A 14,487-nucleotide genomic window follows, 5' to 3' on the forward strand; every position below is an offset into this window, starting at 1 on the left:
TAACTTGATGCATAGGCTTTGTTTTCAATAGTTCATTTATCCTTTATGCTACAAACTTAGATTCAGCTCTGGATGTTAAGGAAACACTACAATAGAACTAATTTATTACAACTCTTTTGAATACAAATTGGCCAAGATAATTTACAGTAGAATAGTAGCTTGTCCCTGTGGAACTGAAGCCTAATTGTGCCTCAGAACAAGACCAAAAAAGAAAATTCAAACATGATACCAATTTAAAGAAAACACACTTTCAGCTTTCATTAAAAACAAACAAAGACTCCCAAAACTAAACATCTTGGGATTCTTGGAAATCAGAACCAACCAAACTTACTTTTTTATATAGCAACTCACCTCTATCTGGAAATGTGCCTTCCACTCTTATTATAAGTAAAATCTCTGCTGGAAAATTACAGAAATGTTTTTTCCTGTCTCTTCATTTGCTATGTATGACAGCATTTTGTCTGAAGCCAGTTTCTGCTGTTTGTCAATGGTTTTGTCCATAGCCTCTTCCCCAGGGGGTTTCACACAAGAGGGGAGACTCTTTCATAAAAAAATATATCACATTAGCAGGAAATTTTGGAGGGGGGGGGTGTGATGATTAATCTGTGAAATATCTGAGTTTTGATAAAACTGAAAATCTGTTACAAACTCTATTACATTTCTATAAGGCCTTTACAGGAGTACGGCAAAGGAAGAGGCAAATATTTCACTTTAAACACTGTGTTACCGTTAAAATTAACAACCAAACCCCCAAATGAAATAACAAATTTAAATGCAAAGAACCCCCAAACCACCACCAACCCAAAGTCAAAGTCTTCAACACCTAAATTCATTCCACTCAGAGCCAGGTTCAGCAAAGGATCCCACATCCCCAGTGTGTTCCAACTTACCTGAGAAATGAAGGAATGCAGTAGTGGTTTGCAGAAGATATGAAAAGCCTTGCAAAATTAAATCAAATTTTAGAAGGTAAGAGAAATGAAAGCCAATGAGAGAGAACTTCTCTGAATGTTACCACTCCTGCCAGGGGCACCTTGCTCTTTAGGGAACAATGAGGAGAATTCTTACTTCCAGTTTGCAATCTTTCGGCATGTGCACAAGCCCACATATTCTCAAGAACAGCACCTAAACTGTTCCTGGGAAACAAGATCCCTCTGCAAAGTTTCCTACAGCCTACATTACCCACTTCCTCAAAATGATGCCCAGGCTGAAGAAATGAGTACGGACAATTAACCTGCCAAGTTTTATTGCCTTCTTAAGGGAATATATTATTTTAGTTCTCATTGAAGGCTCCAGATTAGACTCTCATAGCCTTAGTTCATTCCTTTTAAGTCAAAATCAAACTGTTGAATACAATAAATAGGTAAATGCAGGTCCTCAAACGTGCAAAATAATTTTAATTTAAAATACAAGAGATTGCCCTGCAGCTTTCAGTTTTGACTAGGTTTAGATTTGAAAAATTGTAACAGTTGCCAGCCACATTTTAAAATAAATTGCTTTTTCACACACAGAATTTTTTACTATAATCACCATATGCTTTGTAGTAGGTATTTCTAATTTTCAAAGCAAAAACCTGAAAGTGAAACCGGTTTCACGAGTTTACTACTTCTCACAAAAAGAACAGTCACAACATCAGAAGTCATGAAAACTGCACGGAACGGGGGGGAAGTGGCCGCAAAAAATCCAAAACTTTTGGAGCGCTGATAATAAAGAAAACTCTCCAGCAGTGAACTTGACCACGCTGGAAAACTCAACTTGAAAAGGTTGGAACTACAGGAGGAAGTTGCTGAAAGCCGGCACTACAGCAGAGCAGGGGGAGAAGCGGATCCGAGCGCGCCCGCGAGAAGCTGAAGCTTTTCTCCGAGACAAGAGGAAAGACAGGCGAAGGACAAAACTCGACCCCGCATAGGCGGGCCGCAACAAAGGGGTACAGCCCTGCCGCCCCCAGGTGCCCCGACCAGACTCCCCCGCGAACAAAAGCGCCGGCCCGGCCCCCGGAGCCCCAGAGCTGGGGCGGGCACAACCCCCGCACCCCGCGGGGCCGCCCCCGCAACAGCCGGGGCTGTCCCCGACTTTCACCCACACGCTGCGAGGCCGCCTCCCCCCACGCGGGCACCGGGGATCGCTCAGCTCCTCCGCCCCGGCTCAGCCCGCGCCGCTCCACCACCGGAGGCTGGGGTTTCCGCGGGGCTGCGGCGGTCACACCGCCCGCGGGCTCCGGTACTCACCAGCTCCTTTGTGTTTTCCATCAGGCCCTCATGGGCAGGAGCTGCCTGCTGCCTCTAGGCGCTCGCCCCAGGGACTCGGGCGCTGCAGGTGCCCGCGGTCGGGGCCGGGCCCAGCGGGGCGGGGATGGGCCGGGCAGTCCAGCGGCTCCGAGCGCCGGGAACCGACCAGGACCGACTACGGCCGCCGGGACATCAACAACATGAGCGCGCTGCTGCGCAGGCGCGGACACGCCCCCGCCGGGATCGGGCTGCGCGGAGCGGCCACACGGCCATATGCCCCCCCACCTGGGCGAAATCATTTGTTACCGGGGGTGGACACTCCGGGCCAAGACAGGGACCGCGGGGCGTAAGAGCAGCCGTGTCAGCCAGCGAGTGGCGGTGCACACGGGATGTCCCAGTGAGGGGCCGATGAGGGACGAGTGTTGCCTCCCGGGTTGGGGATTCCCCCCTCCGCGAGCTCGCAATGGAGCGGTCCAACTGGGCCGCGTCACGTGGAACTCGGGATGGGCGGGGAGCTGGGAGCAAGGGGAGGCAACGAGATGAGTCACGTGACCACGGGTCACAGCCGGGAGCGGGGACTTGATCACATGGGGCGGGGGCGGGGCGGTGTCAGGAGCCTATCGCAGGCGGGGGCGTGTCCAAGCGGGGGTCATGTGACTAGGCACACGTTTTCCGCTTCCGGGTCTGGTGCGCCGTGCGCGGTGTGGCGGCGATTGTGGGGCGGGAGCGGGGAGCGGCAAAAGCGCCCAGCATGAAGGTGGCGAAGAAAGTGTCTAAAGGGACCAAAGCGGGTAAAATGACGAAACCGAAGCGGACGGCGAAGCGGCTTCTGGTTGTGGCGAATCAAGCGGCGGCCGCCGAGGCAGCGCGACGCGCCCGCCACCTGAAGGCGCTGAGCTGCGTGTCAGGCGCCGAGCGGGAGCTGGAGGAGCTGGTGTTCGGTGACAGCCTCACTGGGGAGGAGGACGAGCTGCTGCGCCGCCTGGCCGGGCCTCGACCGGTACGGCACATCCAGGCCCGACCAGACAGCGGCAGCCCCGCCCGCTCGGTCCCCGGGCTCCCGGCCGTGTCCCCGGTCGCACGGTCCGTTTGGTTGTTTCCAGGTTACCGCTGCAGAGGAGAAGAACCTCCAGGAAGAGTCCAGCGATTCGGGGGTGGAAAATGAAGCGAAACGTGACTTACTGCTCAAAAGTCCGGCCTGGGTAGATGAGGATGATGAAGCTGAGGAAAAGTAAGTTCAGGTTTGGTGATGAGATTTATTTGTCGCACTTGAGAGTGCTTGTAAGTGGCCTTGGTTTGAACAATGTTTGTGTTCTGTTTGTTTTTACCCTCTAGTGTTGATATGACCCATAAGTACAGGAAAGTTTTAATGAAAAGTGATGCCGAGACAATGCTTACTAAGAAAAAACTAAAGAAAAGACTTGAAGAACAGTAAGTTTCACTAATGTTTTTGTGGCTGACTATATCGACTATATTGATCTCATGATCATTGCGGGGGACGGGGCAGGTATAAGTCCAAGGGTGTCAGGAACCCACGCCTTAAAAAAGGAACCCACTAGGCCGCGGCAAAATATCCAAATATGGATAACATTGTAACCAGACCAGTGAAGAGATTTTTGCTTTTATTTCCAGCACATCAGTCTCAAAATACAAAATGGAGACATGACAGCTCACTGATCCACACCAAAAAAATGTCTCTCCCAACAGCACTGGTACAGCAATACATAAAATCATCTCAGACTAGAATTCAGCCAATCAGACACAGAAAACACATATTGACAAGCATTCTATCCAATCTTATAAAACATACGTAATCGTAGCTAAAACAAAGACTAGTTCATAAGAGACAAAGAACAGACTTCTATTCATGCTAACCTTCTAAAGATATACATTAAATAACCTTGTTGCCATCCTAAAGCCAATTCCAGAAAGACCTATTGTGGTTTGTCACGTCTACTGCTGGGAAACTTTTCTGCTTGCATGGGAAACTTTTCTGCTGTATTTGCAATGCTAACAAAACTTCAGTCTGAGGCCTATATTTTTTAACCACTTCCTAAAAACCCTCTAACCTTAAGGATTCCAACATTTCACTAACGTTTTTGTGGCTGACTATATCGACTATATTGATCTCATGAGCATTGCTCTCCAAGGTAGGTGCCAGACTCTTTAGTGGCTCCTAGAGCAGGACAAGGGGCAGTAACCGTAAACTAAAACACAAAAAGTTCCATCTCAACGTGAAGAAGAATTTCTTTCCATGGAGATTAGCAGAGCACTAGAACAGCTGCCCAGGGAGGCTGTGGAGTCTCCCTCTGGAAACATTCCAAACATACCTGGACATCTTCACATGTCATGTACTCCTGCTGACCCTGCTGTAGCAGGGAGTTGGAGTGAATGATCTCCCTGGTGGATGATCTAGCCAACAATTTTGTAAGCTAAATTATATTTATGTGACATTCAAAGTCACTTTTCTCTTTATCCACTGTTCTCATGTGGTCTCTTTAAAGTCAGGGCTTCCTGCAGTATTTACAGTGTTTTTAAATAATAAATGATGCTAAGAATAGTAAATAAAATGTGCATTAGCATTGTCTGGACTAGCTTGTTTAGTACTTGTATCAAAGTGCCCAAATTAATTTGTCTTCCAGGGAATTATACAAGAAAAGGTGAAATCTTTTTTTTTTTTTTTTTTTTAATAAAAAACTTGCACTGTGTTCTGAGTACAAGTAATCCTGCAAAATTCTCACTGTGCTTCTTCTAAGTACTTAACTCATAGAAGGAAATTACTGTCTCACAAAAGTTATGGTTTTTTTCTCTTTCCTCTTTTTCTCATAAGGTTTCAGCAAGCCATGGGAGGAGTTCCTGCCTGGGCTGATCTAGAAAACAGGAAGAACTCCAAAAAGACTTTGAGTGATAGTAAATATGCCCAGTGCTATTCTGATAAGTGTTTCTGTGATTCTCTATTTAGCTTGCTAGAAGATAATTACTTTTGTTGTCTTCTCAGTTTGCTTTGTTCCTTCAGTGTGCTTTAATTTAATTCATTTCAGTGAGGAATGTGTTGATTTTGCTGTGGGTACTTGTGCAATTAGCTGATTCCACATGCTTTGGTTTAATGAGGTGACAGTGATGAAGATGATGATCTGCTACGCAGGACTGGCAATTTCATAACAAGCTCAGAGTCTCTGCCAAGAGGGATTTTGAAGGTAAAGACAAACCATATCTTTCCACTTCAGTTGGACTTAAGTGCACACTTTGACTCTTGTGTATAAAATTAGTGATTCTGTGAATTTGTTTCTGCAACTAGAAGCTTTAGAGGATAAGTAAAATTGAACAGTTCACATGAAAGCATAAAACAATAAACTGAGGTGTATTGTCTGACATAAGAATTTTCTGCACTCTAAATAGTATCTTGTAGTAGGATTTTAATTTCTGCAGAGGGAGGATGGAATTCTCTCACGACTTTGAAGTGACTGAAATGATCTTTAAAAAGGCCTTAAATGAGTATTTCTCACACAGTCTCCTACAGCTATCTCAGATGAGTCAGAATGCAGCTGCTTTTACACTCAGTTTTAATGCAGATAGAAAGGCTGCTGAGTTCAGCCTGTATTTGTACTGGAGCAGCTCCCTGTGTGTGCTCTCCTCACCTCATGTCGCCCAGAACTTCATCACAGGGCTTGAGGTCTTGTAGCATAAAGAGTAAATGCATTTTTATTCAGCATAAGTGATTATTGGGTTTTTTTTAAACTGTCTGGTCTGTGTTGTAGATGAGCACCTGCCCTCCTGCAAACCAGGAACGTTTTGCCAATGGAAAACTGGTGACAGTGCAGTTTCATCCTTCAGCTCAAGTGGTGATGACAGCTGGGCATGATCGCTCTGTGTCCCTCTTCCAGGTGAAGAACTTCAGTTTGTACTCTGCTGATGGTCACTAACATAGAACCTTTTTTCTGAATGTTCACGAAATAGCCTGGAATGGTAGACTTTGTTTTTTCTCTTCTTCTGCACATCTGCAGTGGTTACGCAATGTCTGTGGTTACAATGGAAATTCCTTGGTTAAAGGCATCTTGAAAGGAATTTCCACCTGTGACTTCACACCAAGCACATGCAGAGTACTGGCAAACTCTTTGTCTCAGAGCTTTTAGCTGAAGATTTGTGTTTAAAAACATTTGGCTTGAAGGTTTGCAAGGAACAAGTACTAAGGAGATTTTTTGTTCTTAAGTTGTTTGGAGAACCTGTACTGGGGGGAGCAGCCCACTTTGCTTTGAGACTGTAAAAATGCTGTGAAACCATGTTGGGGATGGAGAGGCTATGCTGCAGGAAGAAGGTGTTCATCCTGAGATACTGCCGGGCTCCTCTGAAAACTAAATATCCTAATTTTATTTAGGATTTCTTAGCATGGCCTTGTGTCACTGAAATGGTCAGACAAGTGGAATGTGATACTCTCACAGAGCTGCAAGAAAACCCAAATCAAAGCAGATATTTCCATTTAGAAAAAGCAGAGTAGAAGTGATTATTTGAACAAAGTACGGGCAAAATGAGGTAGGGCAAGAGGTGAGAGGTCTATCAGAAAGGCAGGGAGTGCCTGTGAGGTGAGGAGCTAAGAACCAGGTGATTTGTAGGAGAGAGGAAGAATTTAAGGCTTCATAGTGGTGTACCTCTTACTACTTGAGTCTCCGCTGAGAGGTTGGTGTAATTTTACTCTGTAAAAGTATTTGATATATTTCTCAATATGACAACCTGGTTTGTTACTTTCTTTTTTGAAGGTGGACGGTATAAGGAACCCAAAAATACAGAGCATCTATTTAGAGAGCTTTCCAATTTATAAGGCTCATTTCAGTATGGATGGAGAACAAGTTATAGCCACTGGTACTCACCACAGCATGTTCTTTGTGTATGACATGATGGCTGGGAGTATCATCCCTATCCCAAAAGTACGAGGTATGTTTTGCAGCTCTGAGTGTCTGGGCGCAGTTGAAGCTGTCCCAAATAGAGATGGCACATTAATTTCCTTTAGAACGAAGTGCAATGGGTTGTTGCAGTTTGTATTATTTACTTGTCTTCAAGGAAATAAAGTACCTTTAGTGTTACTTGTCTGGGATATTAATTATCGCACATGAGCAATGTTGAGTTCAGCTTCTCTGTGACAGCATATTGCAGAAATGAAGAGCTGGAGTCAGGTTTTAGTCAAATTCGTCCTGGCTGTAAATATTGAGGCCAAAGAATAAATTGCACCAATTTCAAGTTTCAAATCTCTTTTTAAAGGTGTGGAGGAAAAATTCCTCAGAAACTTCGAACTGTCTCCAGATGGATCATTTATGCTGCTGATTGGAAATTCAGGTTATCTTCATTTGCTGTCCATGAAGGTACTTTTTCTGCATGGTGTAGCTTTGCTTCCTTGGTGCCTTTTCTCTTTTGAATCTGCTTTTATCTCATCTGCAAGGCAATCTAACTTTCAACTGAAGGCAAGGTATGACATGTACTGTGACAGCCCTCAAAAATGTGCTGTGGAGTCAACCCACTGCAGCTTCAGGGAATTATTTTGGACACACTGAGACTTTGTTCCCCAGCTCCATGGAACTGGTGGAACTCAGGGCAGTTCCATGGGGTTTTCAGCTTGAAGAAGTCGTGTGTCAGTGCTGTATTTCAGCTGCTTGCACAAGCACTGTGCTGGTGAGAGGAATGGAAACAGCGTGGGAACAGGCACCTGGGGGTGGAAGAAATATAGGGCTGCTTTTTTGGGAGTCATGCTAGTGCCTGCTACTGTACTCTGTTCATGAATCATACCAAACATTGATTCATAATGCATAGAGCAATCTTTCAGCTGAATTTTGAAATGCCTTTGATGGCAGGTGGATTTGTTTTAAACTTTCACCAGGAAAAATACTTTCTTATTTAAAAGTTCAGTTTTGTATAACTCAGGCCCTTCAGTGAGGGAGCAAACAAGTGTTTGTTGATCCACCTGCAGTTAGAGTCAGGAGCTTATGCTCTGCTCTGCAGGCACTGACAACATTGGTGCTGTTCTCTGAATGTTAGGGTAAATAACAAGATTTTTGTGGGACAGGAAACAACTTTTCTGTAGATTTTTAGTAGAATCTCTGTCAGCATTGGTCTTCATCCTGCAGACAAAAGAACTGATCAGCACTATGAAAGTGAATGGAAGGTGCACTGCCTCTGCTTTCACCCCAGACAGCAGTAAAATATACAGCTATTCAAGTGAGTATTGCAGCAGCTCTAGTAATACCTCAATTTAAATTGCCTGAGTTCTTAGAAGTCTTTTATAATTTTAGAAAAATAATTTTAAAAATTTATGCTAGTATCTCTCCTAAAAATACAACCAAGTGATCAATCATTAAAGAATGGAATTAACTGTTTTAGTATGCCTTTAATCGGTAAGGTTTTTTAAAAATACCCTATATTTGATAGTTGTAAATCAGCTTTTAGTTGTCATCTAATTAATTTATTTTTTTTTTCGTAAAGTGGACTAACAAAGTGATGTGTATGTAAGTTTTCTCTAATATCTTTCATTCTGCAACCAGAGGAAGGCGAAGTTTTCATTTGGGATGTGAGAAGCCGAAAGAGTCTACACAAATTTGAAGATGAAGGTTCTTTGGAAGGAAAGTGCATTGCTGTTTCAAAAAATAACCAGTATGTGGCATGTGGGTAAGTGACTGAACTTTGACAGCAACTTCTGCTATCATTTTGAAGCTCTTCAGTGGACCTGTGGGTGGCTGGTGAGAGTGTAGGAATATGGTTTGGTTCTAATAAGAGAAGAGTAGGCATGAATAGATTAATGTTCCTTATCTTATGGTAATAATTTACTTTTCTCTTTGTAAATATAAAATACCATAGTACACCTAAAACAATAGGAGTGATACTGGTATTACTATTACCATGTTTGGGTTCAGCAGTTAATTTCGAAATCACACTGACTAAAATTACAAATTCTGTAACAGCAATGTTGATTCAGGGTTTTCTCCCTTTTCTGATTCACTTCAGTAAATTTGGCTTCTGCCAGGCAGCGTGTTAGCCTTTCAAAAGGGGGCCTCAACTCAAAGCCACAGGCTGAAACTGTTTTTCCAAATTTACCGAGATGCTGTTTCAGCTAGTGTCTGGATTCTTTTAAATGAGGATAGCAAATAAGTAGAGGAGTACAATATATATTTTCCTAGCTCACTGTAGAAGAGGATTTTAAAGTGAGCTTATGCTACAGTTACTAAAAAAAATCAAAAACCCAACAAAAAAACCCCCAAAAAACAAAAACAAACAAACAAACAAAAACCAGCCAAAAAAACTTGAAGTTACTTCAGAATTTTTTGATACCAAGCTCTCTTTGCTTTGAATTCAGTCTCTTACTATATAAGAAAAAAGAAAATCCAAAAACTCCTCCACTAGATACTGTTATAAACTCCAAAGGAAAATCAAGCTCCAAACAAAATATTATTGCAGATTCCAGTAAATAATTGGAAATTACATTTTCAGGTGAGTAGTGGCTATAGATAACAAGACAGTATATACTGGAAGGTTACTTTTCAGTATAATATTTGTTCATTTTGTTCTTTAGTTCATCTTCTGGAGTTGTAAATTTATACACTACTGATGTCTGCCTCAAAGAAAACCGTCCTAAACCAGTTAAGGCCATAATGAACCTTGTTACTTCTGCCACCTGTGTGACCTTTAATCCCACCACAGAGATTTTGGCAGTGGCTTCCCGTGACGCTGATGAAGCTGTCAAATTGGTATGTTCAGCTTCTTTTTACAATATTTCTTATAAATCTTGCTCAAAATACTGCTGGTGACATAATAAAACTTACATGAAGCAGATAAGATACTGCAAAACCAGATCCGGACATGGCCAAGACATTCTGCAATTTCAAGAGTATAATTTTATTTTCCATAGTAAAGTTGCTTTGAAAATAATGTTTTGTAGTTTAGTTTACCTTTTTTACCTTTTTAAAATGCTCTCTAAAATGTCTGGAAGTGTTTGAGGCCAGGTTGGACAGAGCTTGGAGCAAGCTGGTCTAGTGGAAGGTGTCCCAGCCCATGGCAGTGGGTTGGAACTGGATGAAAACTCTGTGGTCCCTTCTAACCTAACCGGTATGTGATTCAATTTCAGTGCTGTAAATATAGCTCAGCAACAAATGTGAGTTTTCAGCAGTTGGTAACTGTAACCATCTTACTATGGGGTTTTTTTGCCAGCCTTATCAAAATTCTGGCCAACAGAGGAACTGTTGAATTAATCTGAGGACTTGTAGGCCTGAGAATTGCAATAATTGGTTCCGTGATGTGTTCCCTGCTCATTTTCTCCAATAGATTTCTATAGGGAGAGTCATGTAGGGTAGGAATATAACTGAAAATTTGAACTTAACATTGAGCTTCAATTATAGATTTGTAGTTTAATTTTATTTTTAGTGTTTTTTTCCCAACTTTAAATTCTGACATATTTCTCAATAGGTGCATCTTCCTTCATATACAGTATTCTCAAATTTCCCAGTCTTCAGAAAAAAACAGATTTATCTTACTCAATCTATGGACTTCTCTCCCAGAAGTGGATATTTCTCTGTAGCAAATAACAAAGGCAAAGCTTTGTTATTTAGGTAGGTACTAAGTTAGGTCCATTAATCCCACGTAACATGCTTATGTTCTGTAAGATGGGGCAGATGACTGTAAATGATAAAGTGATTCCTGATCTGAATTACACCTAATGAGTTGCTGGAGTGTGGAGTTGGCTTTCCATGCTGAAGAACAACCCTTGATCTTTGTCAGATTATGCAATACACCCTGTTTCCCTACTTTCTGATTTTGCTCCCCTGCTGGTGTGGTCAGGGCTAATTTTTAGCAGGAATATTTTTTTTCAAATCACAACTTCATCGTGCTTGAAAAACTGCTTAATTTTAAGATGAGATTTTAATGATTTATTAAGACGGGGAAAATTTACAAAATTATTCCTAAATATGAATAAGTCTTGTGATTTGTTCTTTATTTGAAATTGAACTGCATATTATAATGGCACTTAAGTTATTCTAGCAGGTGGATGTTTGCTATCTTTTACTACATCTGTGTTTCAGATTAGTTTACGATACTCAGTGACACTGCTGAAGAGTTATTGTTTCTTTGTGTTGTCCCTTCAACAGATTACTGAGAAGTTTTAAATCTCTCAATTTTTTTTTTCTTTAGGCTGAAACATTATTCATTTTTCTGAAAGAAGATACGGGAGAAAATGAACCAGTAACTGAGGTGAAAACAGCACTAGAACTGTTTACAGTGTTGCCTTGAGGAGCCTCAAAATTTTAATTTTGCTGCCTCCACTTCTTTATAGATGGCAGGAAGAATTTCTTAGCCCTGTGTGATCCGTCCTGCCTGGACACTCATGGGCTGGGGTAGGACTGGCCTTGTCACTCTCAGCTTTTCTGATAATGCAGCGAGTTCAACTAAAAACCACTGTCAGCCGGACTGAGCTGATTATATTTAAGTCAAACTCAGCAATGTTGATAAAGAGCTACAGGCTGACAGGGACTTGGCTTGATCCTATTCTGGAGTATTGTAAGCCCACAGAAGTCTGCATATTTTCAAATTCCCATTACAGGAATTACTGAAGTTTGAAGCATAGTTTGTGTGCAGATACGATTTTATTGTGCACTTAAATGTCTTCTTGGGAAACTGGAAAATCTTGTAGCCTTGACAATAATACACTAGATTGACAAAAACTGTGTTAATGAGGGGAGGCTGAACTTGTTTAGACTGGAAGCAGCTCTGGCTTCTGCATGTTAAGCTTGCATAGAATTTTGTGATGGCTCGGTGTTTGGAGAATACTAACAAAATTATCTCTACTGGTCTTTCCCCAGGTTTTGTAACCTGCAGATAAAATGATGCTGACAAAATAAAAGCATTTTTTTGCAATTATTATTATTTTTTTATTTTATTTGGAAGCTACAAAGTACTAATAGAATATATGTATTTTTAAATTTGTTGGTTTTAAATAAATGTACCTGGTAAGTTTCCAGGCAACTTGTTTCAGCTTATTCCAATGCTTCGTGTAAGATCACAAGTAAGATTTTATTGCTTGGCACTCAAGCTTGTGTCTTCCAGAAGTGCTTGAATGTTTTAATTATTATAATTATGTGAAATATTCCAGTGCTGAAACAGAAATTTTTTGCAAACTGACCTCTGCTCCATGCATTTAGCAGGAGCTTTTCCATCAGCCTGGTTCACTTGAGGCTGGGCTGGAAACAGCATTTTGCTGCCTAGAGGAGCCCAGTCTCCTGAGACCCTGTTGATGTTGGTGTTTGTCATGGTTTAGGCCTGGCACAAAGCCAGTGCCCCCATGAGAATACCCTCTCCCTGGTGTCTGCTGTGAGATGTGACCAAGAATGAGCAAAGCAGGCTCCAGCTTAGAAATAAAGAAAACTTTATTAACTAAACTACAAGAAAAGAAGAGGGAAAAAACTATAAGGGGAAAAAAAAAAAAAAAAGAAAACCTTACAAAAGCACCTTCCTCCTCCACCCCACCAAATTTCCCAATGCAATACATTCCCCCAAATCACCAACTTTCAGTCCAGCACCACCCTTTAGAATATTCAGTCTTCAGTTCATGAAGAGGAGAGGAGTCCTTGCACCACAGGCTTCCCCTGGAAACACGCTGAAACCTCGTGTGCTTCCATGTCACTCAGCACCGCCTGGAAAGTCCTTTTGCCATTTGTGACATCTTCCTTCCATGCCCAGTGCTCTCACCACTGTGCATGGACCAGAGCTGCTTTTAGGGTTGTCTTTCAAGGATGCCTTGTCTCACTCCAAAAAAAGGCAGTCTCTTCTTTGGGACATCTGTCCCCCCCATTTTTTTCACCCCCTGGGGCTGAGGGGTCCCCACACTGAACCCTCCTGGTTCTGAGGCACTGCCTCCCCCTAAATGCAGTCTCTGTCACAAATAAAATAAAAAAAAATGGTTCAGTCTATGGCCACACACGAAAAGTCCAGCCAAAATGCCACTCCGTCATCTCTCCCCACTCAGCCAGTCTTCTCCACTTCCCTCGGGCCTATCCCTTGTTATCTCATCTCTTATCTCTCTTCTTATTCAGCTCCAGGAGGATCAGCATTTTTGCAAGTTCTCAATCATGTAGGGAAAGGGTTAAAAATTTCAGTCTCTGCCTGTCCCAGAGCTCCGGCACTCCCACACTGCCCTGCCAGGCACCTTCTCGGGCACCTTCTCGAGCATTCCCCCTTTCTCCTCCTGGGCCGGCTGCTATCACATTCCCTCGCTGGCTCTCCCTCTCTCTCTCCTGGGGGGGTGGGGGTGGCTGCCCGATGTCTCTTGGGGCTCCTCCACCCCTCCATCCTCAAGGGCCTCCTCACCCCCATCTCTGTCCAGGCCCAAGCCTACCACATGGCTGCCCCTCCCCTGCCCAGCAGCAGCAGCTGGACGGGGGAGGGAGATCCGGCCTCCTTGCCTCGAAGTCCCAAGAGAACCTCCCAGGGCCGAAGCTCTGCTTTTAACCCCTGTGTGTTCTCAGAGGTGTGTCCAAACCCCACTGGCCACATCAGGTGCCAGTATCAAAATCTGAGCACCCATTGGTTTGACCACAGCATCCCAGAATGCCCACTTCTTCCTGGTCAAACCAGCACAGTGTTCCAGCTTTGGCCAACTGCCCAGCTGTAGCTTCAAGGTGCCCTAAACCAAGAGCTGAAAAAAAACCAGCCCCGTTTATGCTTTCCTGCTTCTAGTGTCACAGAAACAACTGCATCTAACATGGGTTTAATTTTTAGGAAAACGCCAGCCTTATCTTTTTGTGAAAGCAAAGAATCCTGAGTATCACATGATTTTAAAATCAGTGGTGAAATTTAAATCAGTGGTGAAAATCCATCAGGATCCCCAAGCTGGGACTGGGGTAGAGGGTCTGCTGCTGCTTCTTCATCCGCTGCCAAATCCTGCTCCTCTTCTCCCTTCTTAAAGTGGCTACCTTGTTCTGCTTAAATTCATGAAATAAAGGTTGATTAGGCACCTACTACAGTAAAACCCTGATTTGAGAGTAAATTGTGACTCATGTCTGACCTCTTTCCACAAGGGAATTTTTTGGGAGGTAACAGCACCAGTCAAGGTGTTCCAGTAACCAGTCATTAAGACTTCAGTGAATGTGGCATCCCAGAAGATGTACTCTGAGCATGAGAAAAATTGATTGTATAACCATATCAAAGATTTTGACTATAGGAGCCCATTGGTGAATTCTTGTCATGCTATTTTAAAAAATAAAATACCATATGTTCAGAAATATTAGGTTTT

The 14,487-nt window shown here is 43.0% G+C and overlaps 2 protein-coding genes across 15 annotated transcripts in view; one reads left to right on the forward strand and one right to left on the reverse strand.

Annotated features, from left to right (window-relative positions):
- MBTD1 (mbt domain containing 1) overlaps positions 1–2,435 on the reverse strand; it is a 35,237-nt gene extending 32,802 nt beyond the window's left edge. For 5 of the 10 annotated variants that reach the window (XM_059486129.1, XM_059486127.1, XM_059486130.1 and 2 more), the window contains exons 1-2: positions 2,226–2,435; positions 352–540 (exon numbers count right to left, since the gene is read on the reverse strand). Coding sequence is in view for 4 of the 10 variants with exons in the window: in XM_059486121.1 (XP_059342104.1) it covers positions 891–938; positions 2,226–2,246 (69 nt within the window). In the remaining 6 variants the exon portion in view is untranslated. Of the gene's footprint in view, positions 1–351; positions 757–890; positions 939–2,225 lie in introns of those variants that run through there. The other 5 variants (XM_059486121.1, XM_059486120.1, XM_059486122.1 and 2 more) reach the window with 4 other exon arrangements.
- Positions 2,436–2,914: 479 nt separating this feature from the next.
- On the forward strand, positions 2,915–12,221 carry UTP18 (UTP18 small subunit processome component). Of its 5 annotated transcripts, XM_059485854.1 has the most exons (14): positions 2,915–3,225; positions 3,329–3,456; positions 3,561–3,656; positions 5,056–5,135; positions 5,337–5,422; positions 5,984–6,109; positions 6,980–7,154; positions 7,479–7,579; positions 8,339–8,429; positions 8,753–8,876; positions 9,778–9,952; positions 10,668–10,810; positions 11,391–11,450; positions 12,059–12,221. In XM_059485854.1, exons 1-13 carry the CDS (start codon positions 2,977–2,979, stop codon positions 11,413–11,415), a joined length of 1,599 nt encoding a protein of 532 aa, XP_059341837.1. In that variant the 5' UTR covers positions 2,915–2,976; the 3' UTR covers positions 11,416–11,450; positions 12,059–12,221. The 5 variants fall into 5 exon arrangements, 4 of the variants coding, with proteins under 4 accessions (XP_059341837.1, XP_059341836.1, XP_059341840.1 ...); XR_009419754.1 differs by lacking the exons at positions 11,391–11,450; positions 12,059–12,221 and adding an exon at positions 9,562–9,695 and having other exon boundaries at positions 10,668–10,715; XM_059485853.1 differs by having other exon boundaries at positions 11,391–12,221.
- The last annotated feature ends 2,266 nt before the right edge of the window (positions 12,222–14,487 follow it).

The sequence above is a fragment of the Ammospiza nelsoni genome, chromosome 19 (genome assembly GCF_027579445.1).
Source record: "Ammospiza nelsoni isolate bAmmNel1 chromosome 19, bAmmNel1.pri, whole genome shotgun sequence".
NCBI classification, from domain to species: Eukaryota; Metazoa; Chordata; class Aves; order Passeriformes; family Passerellidae; genus Ammospiza; species Ammospiza nelsoni.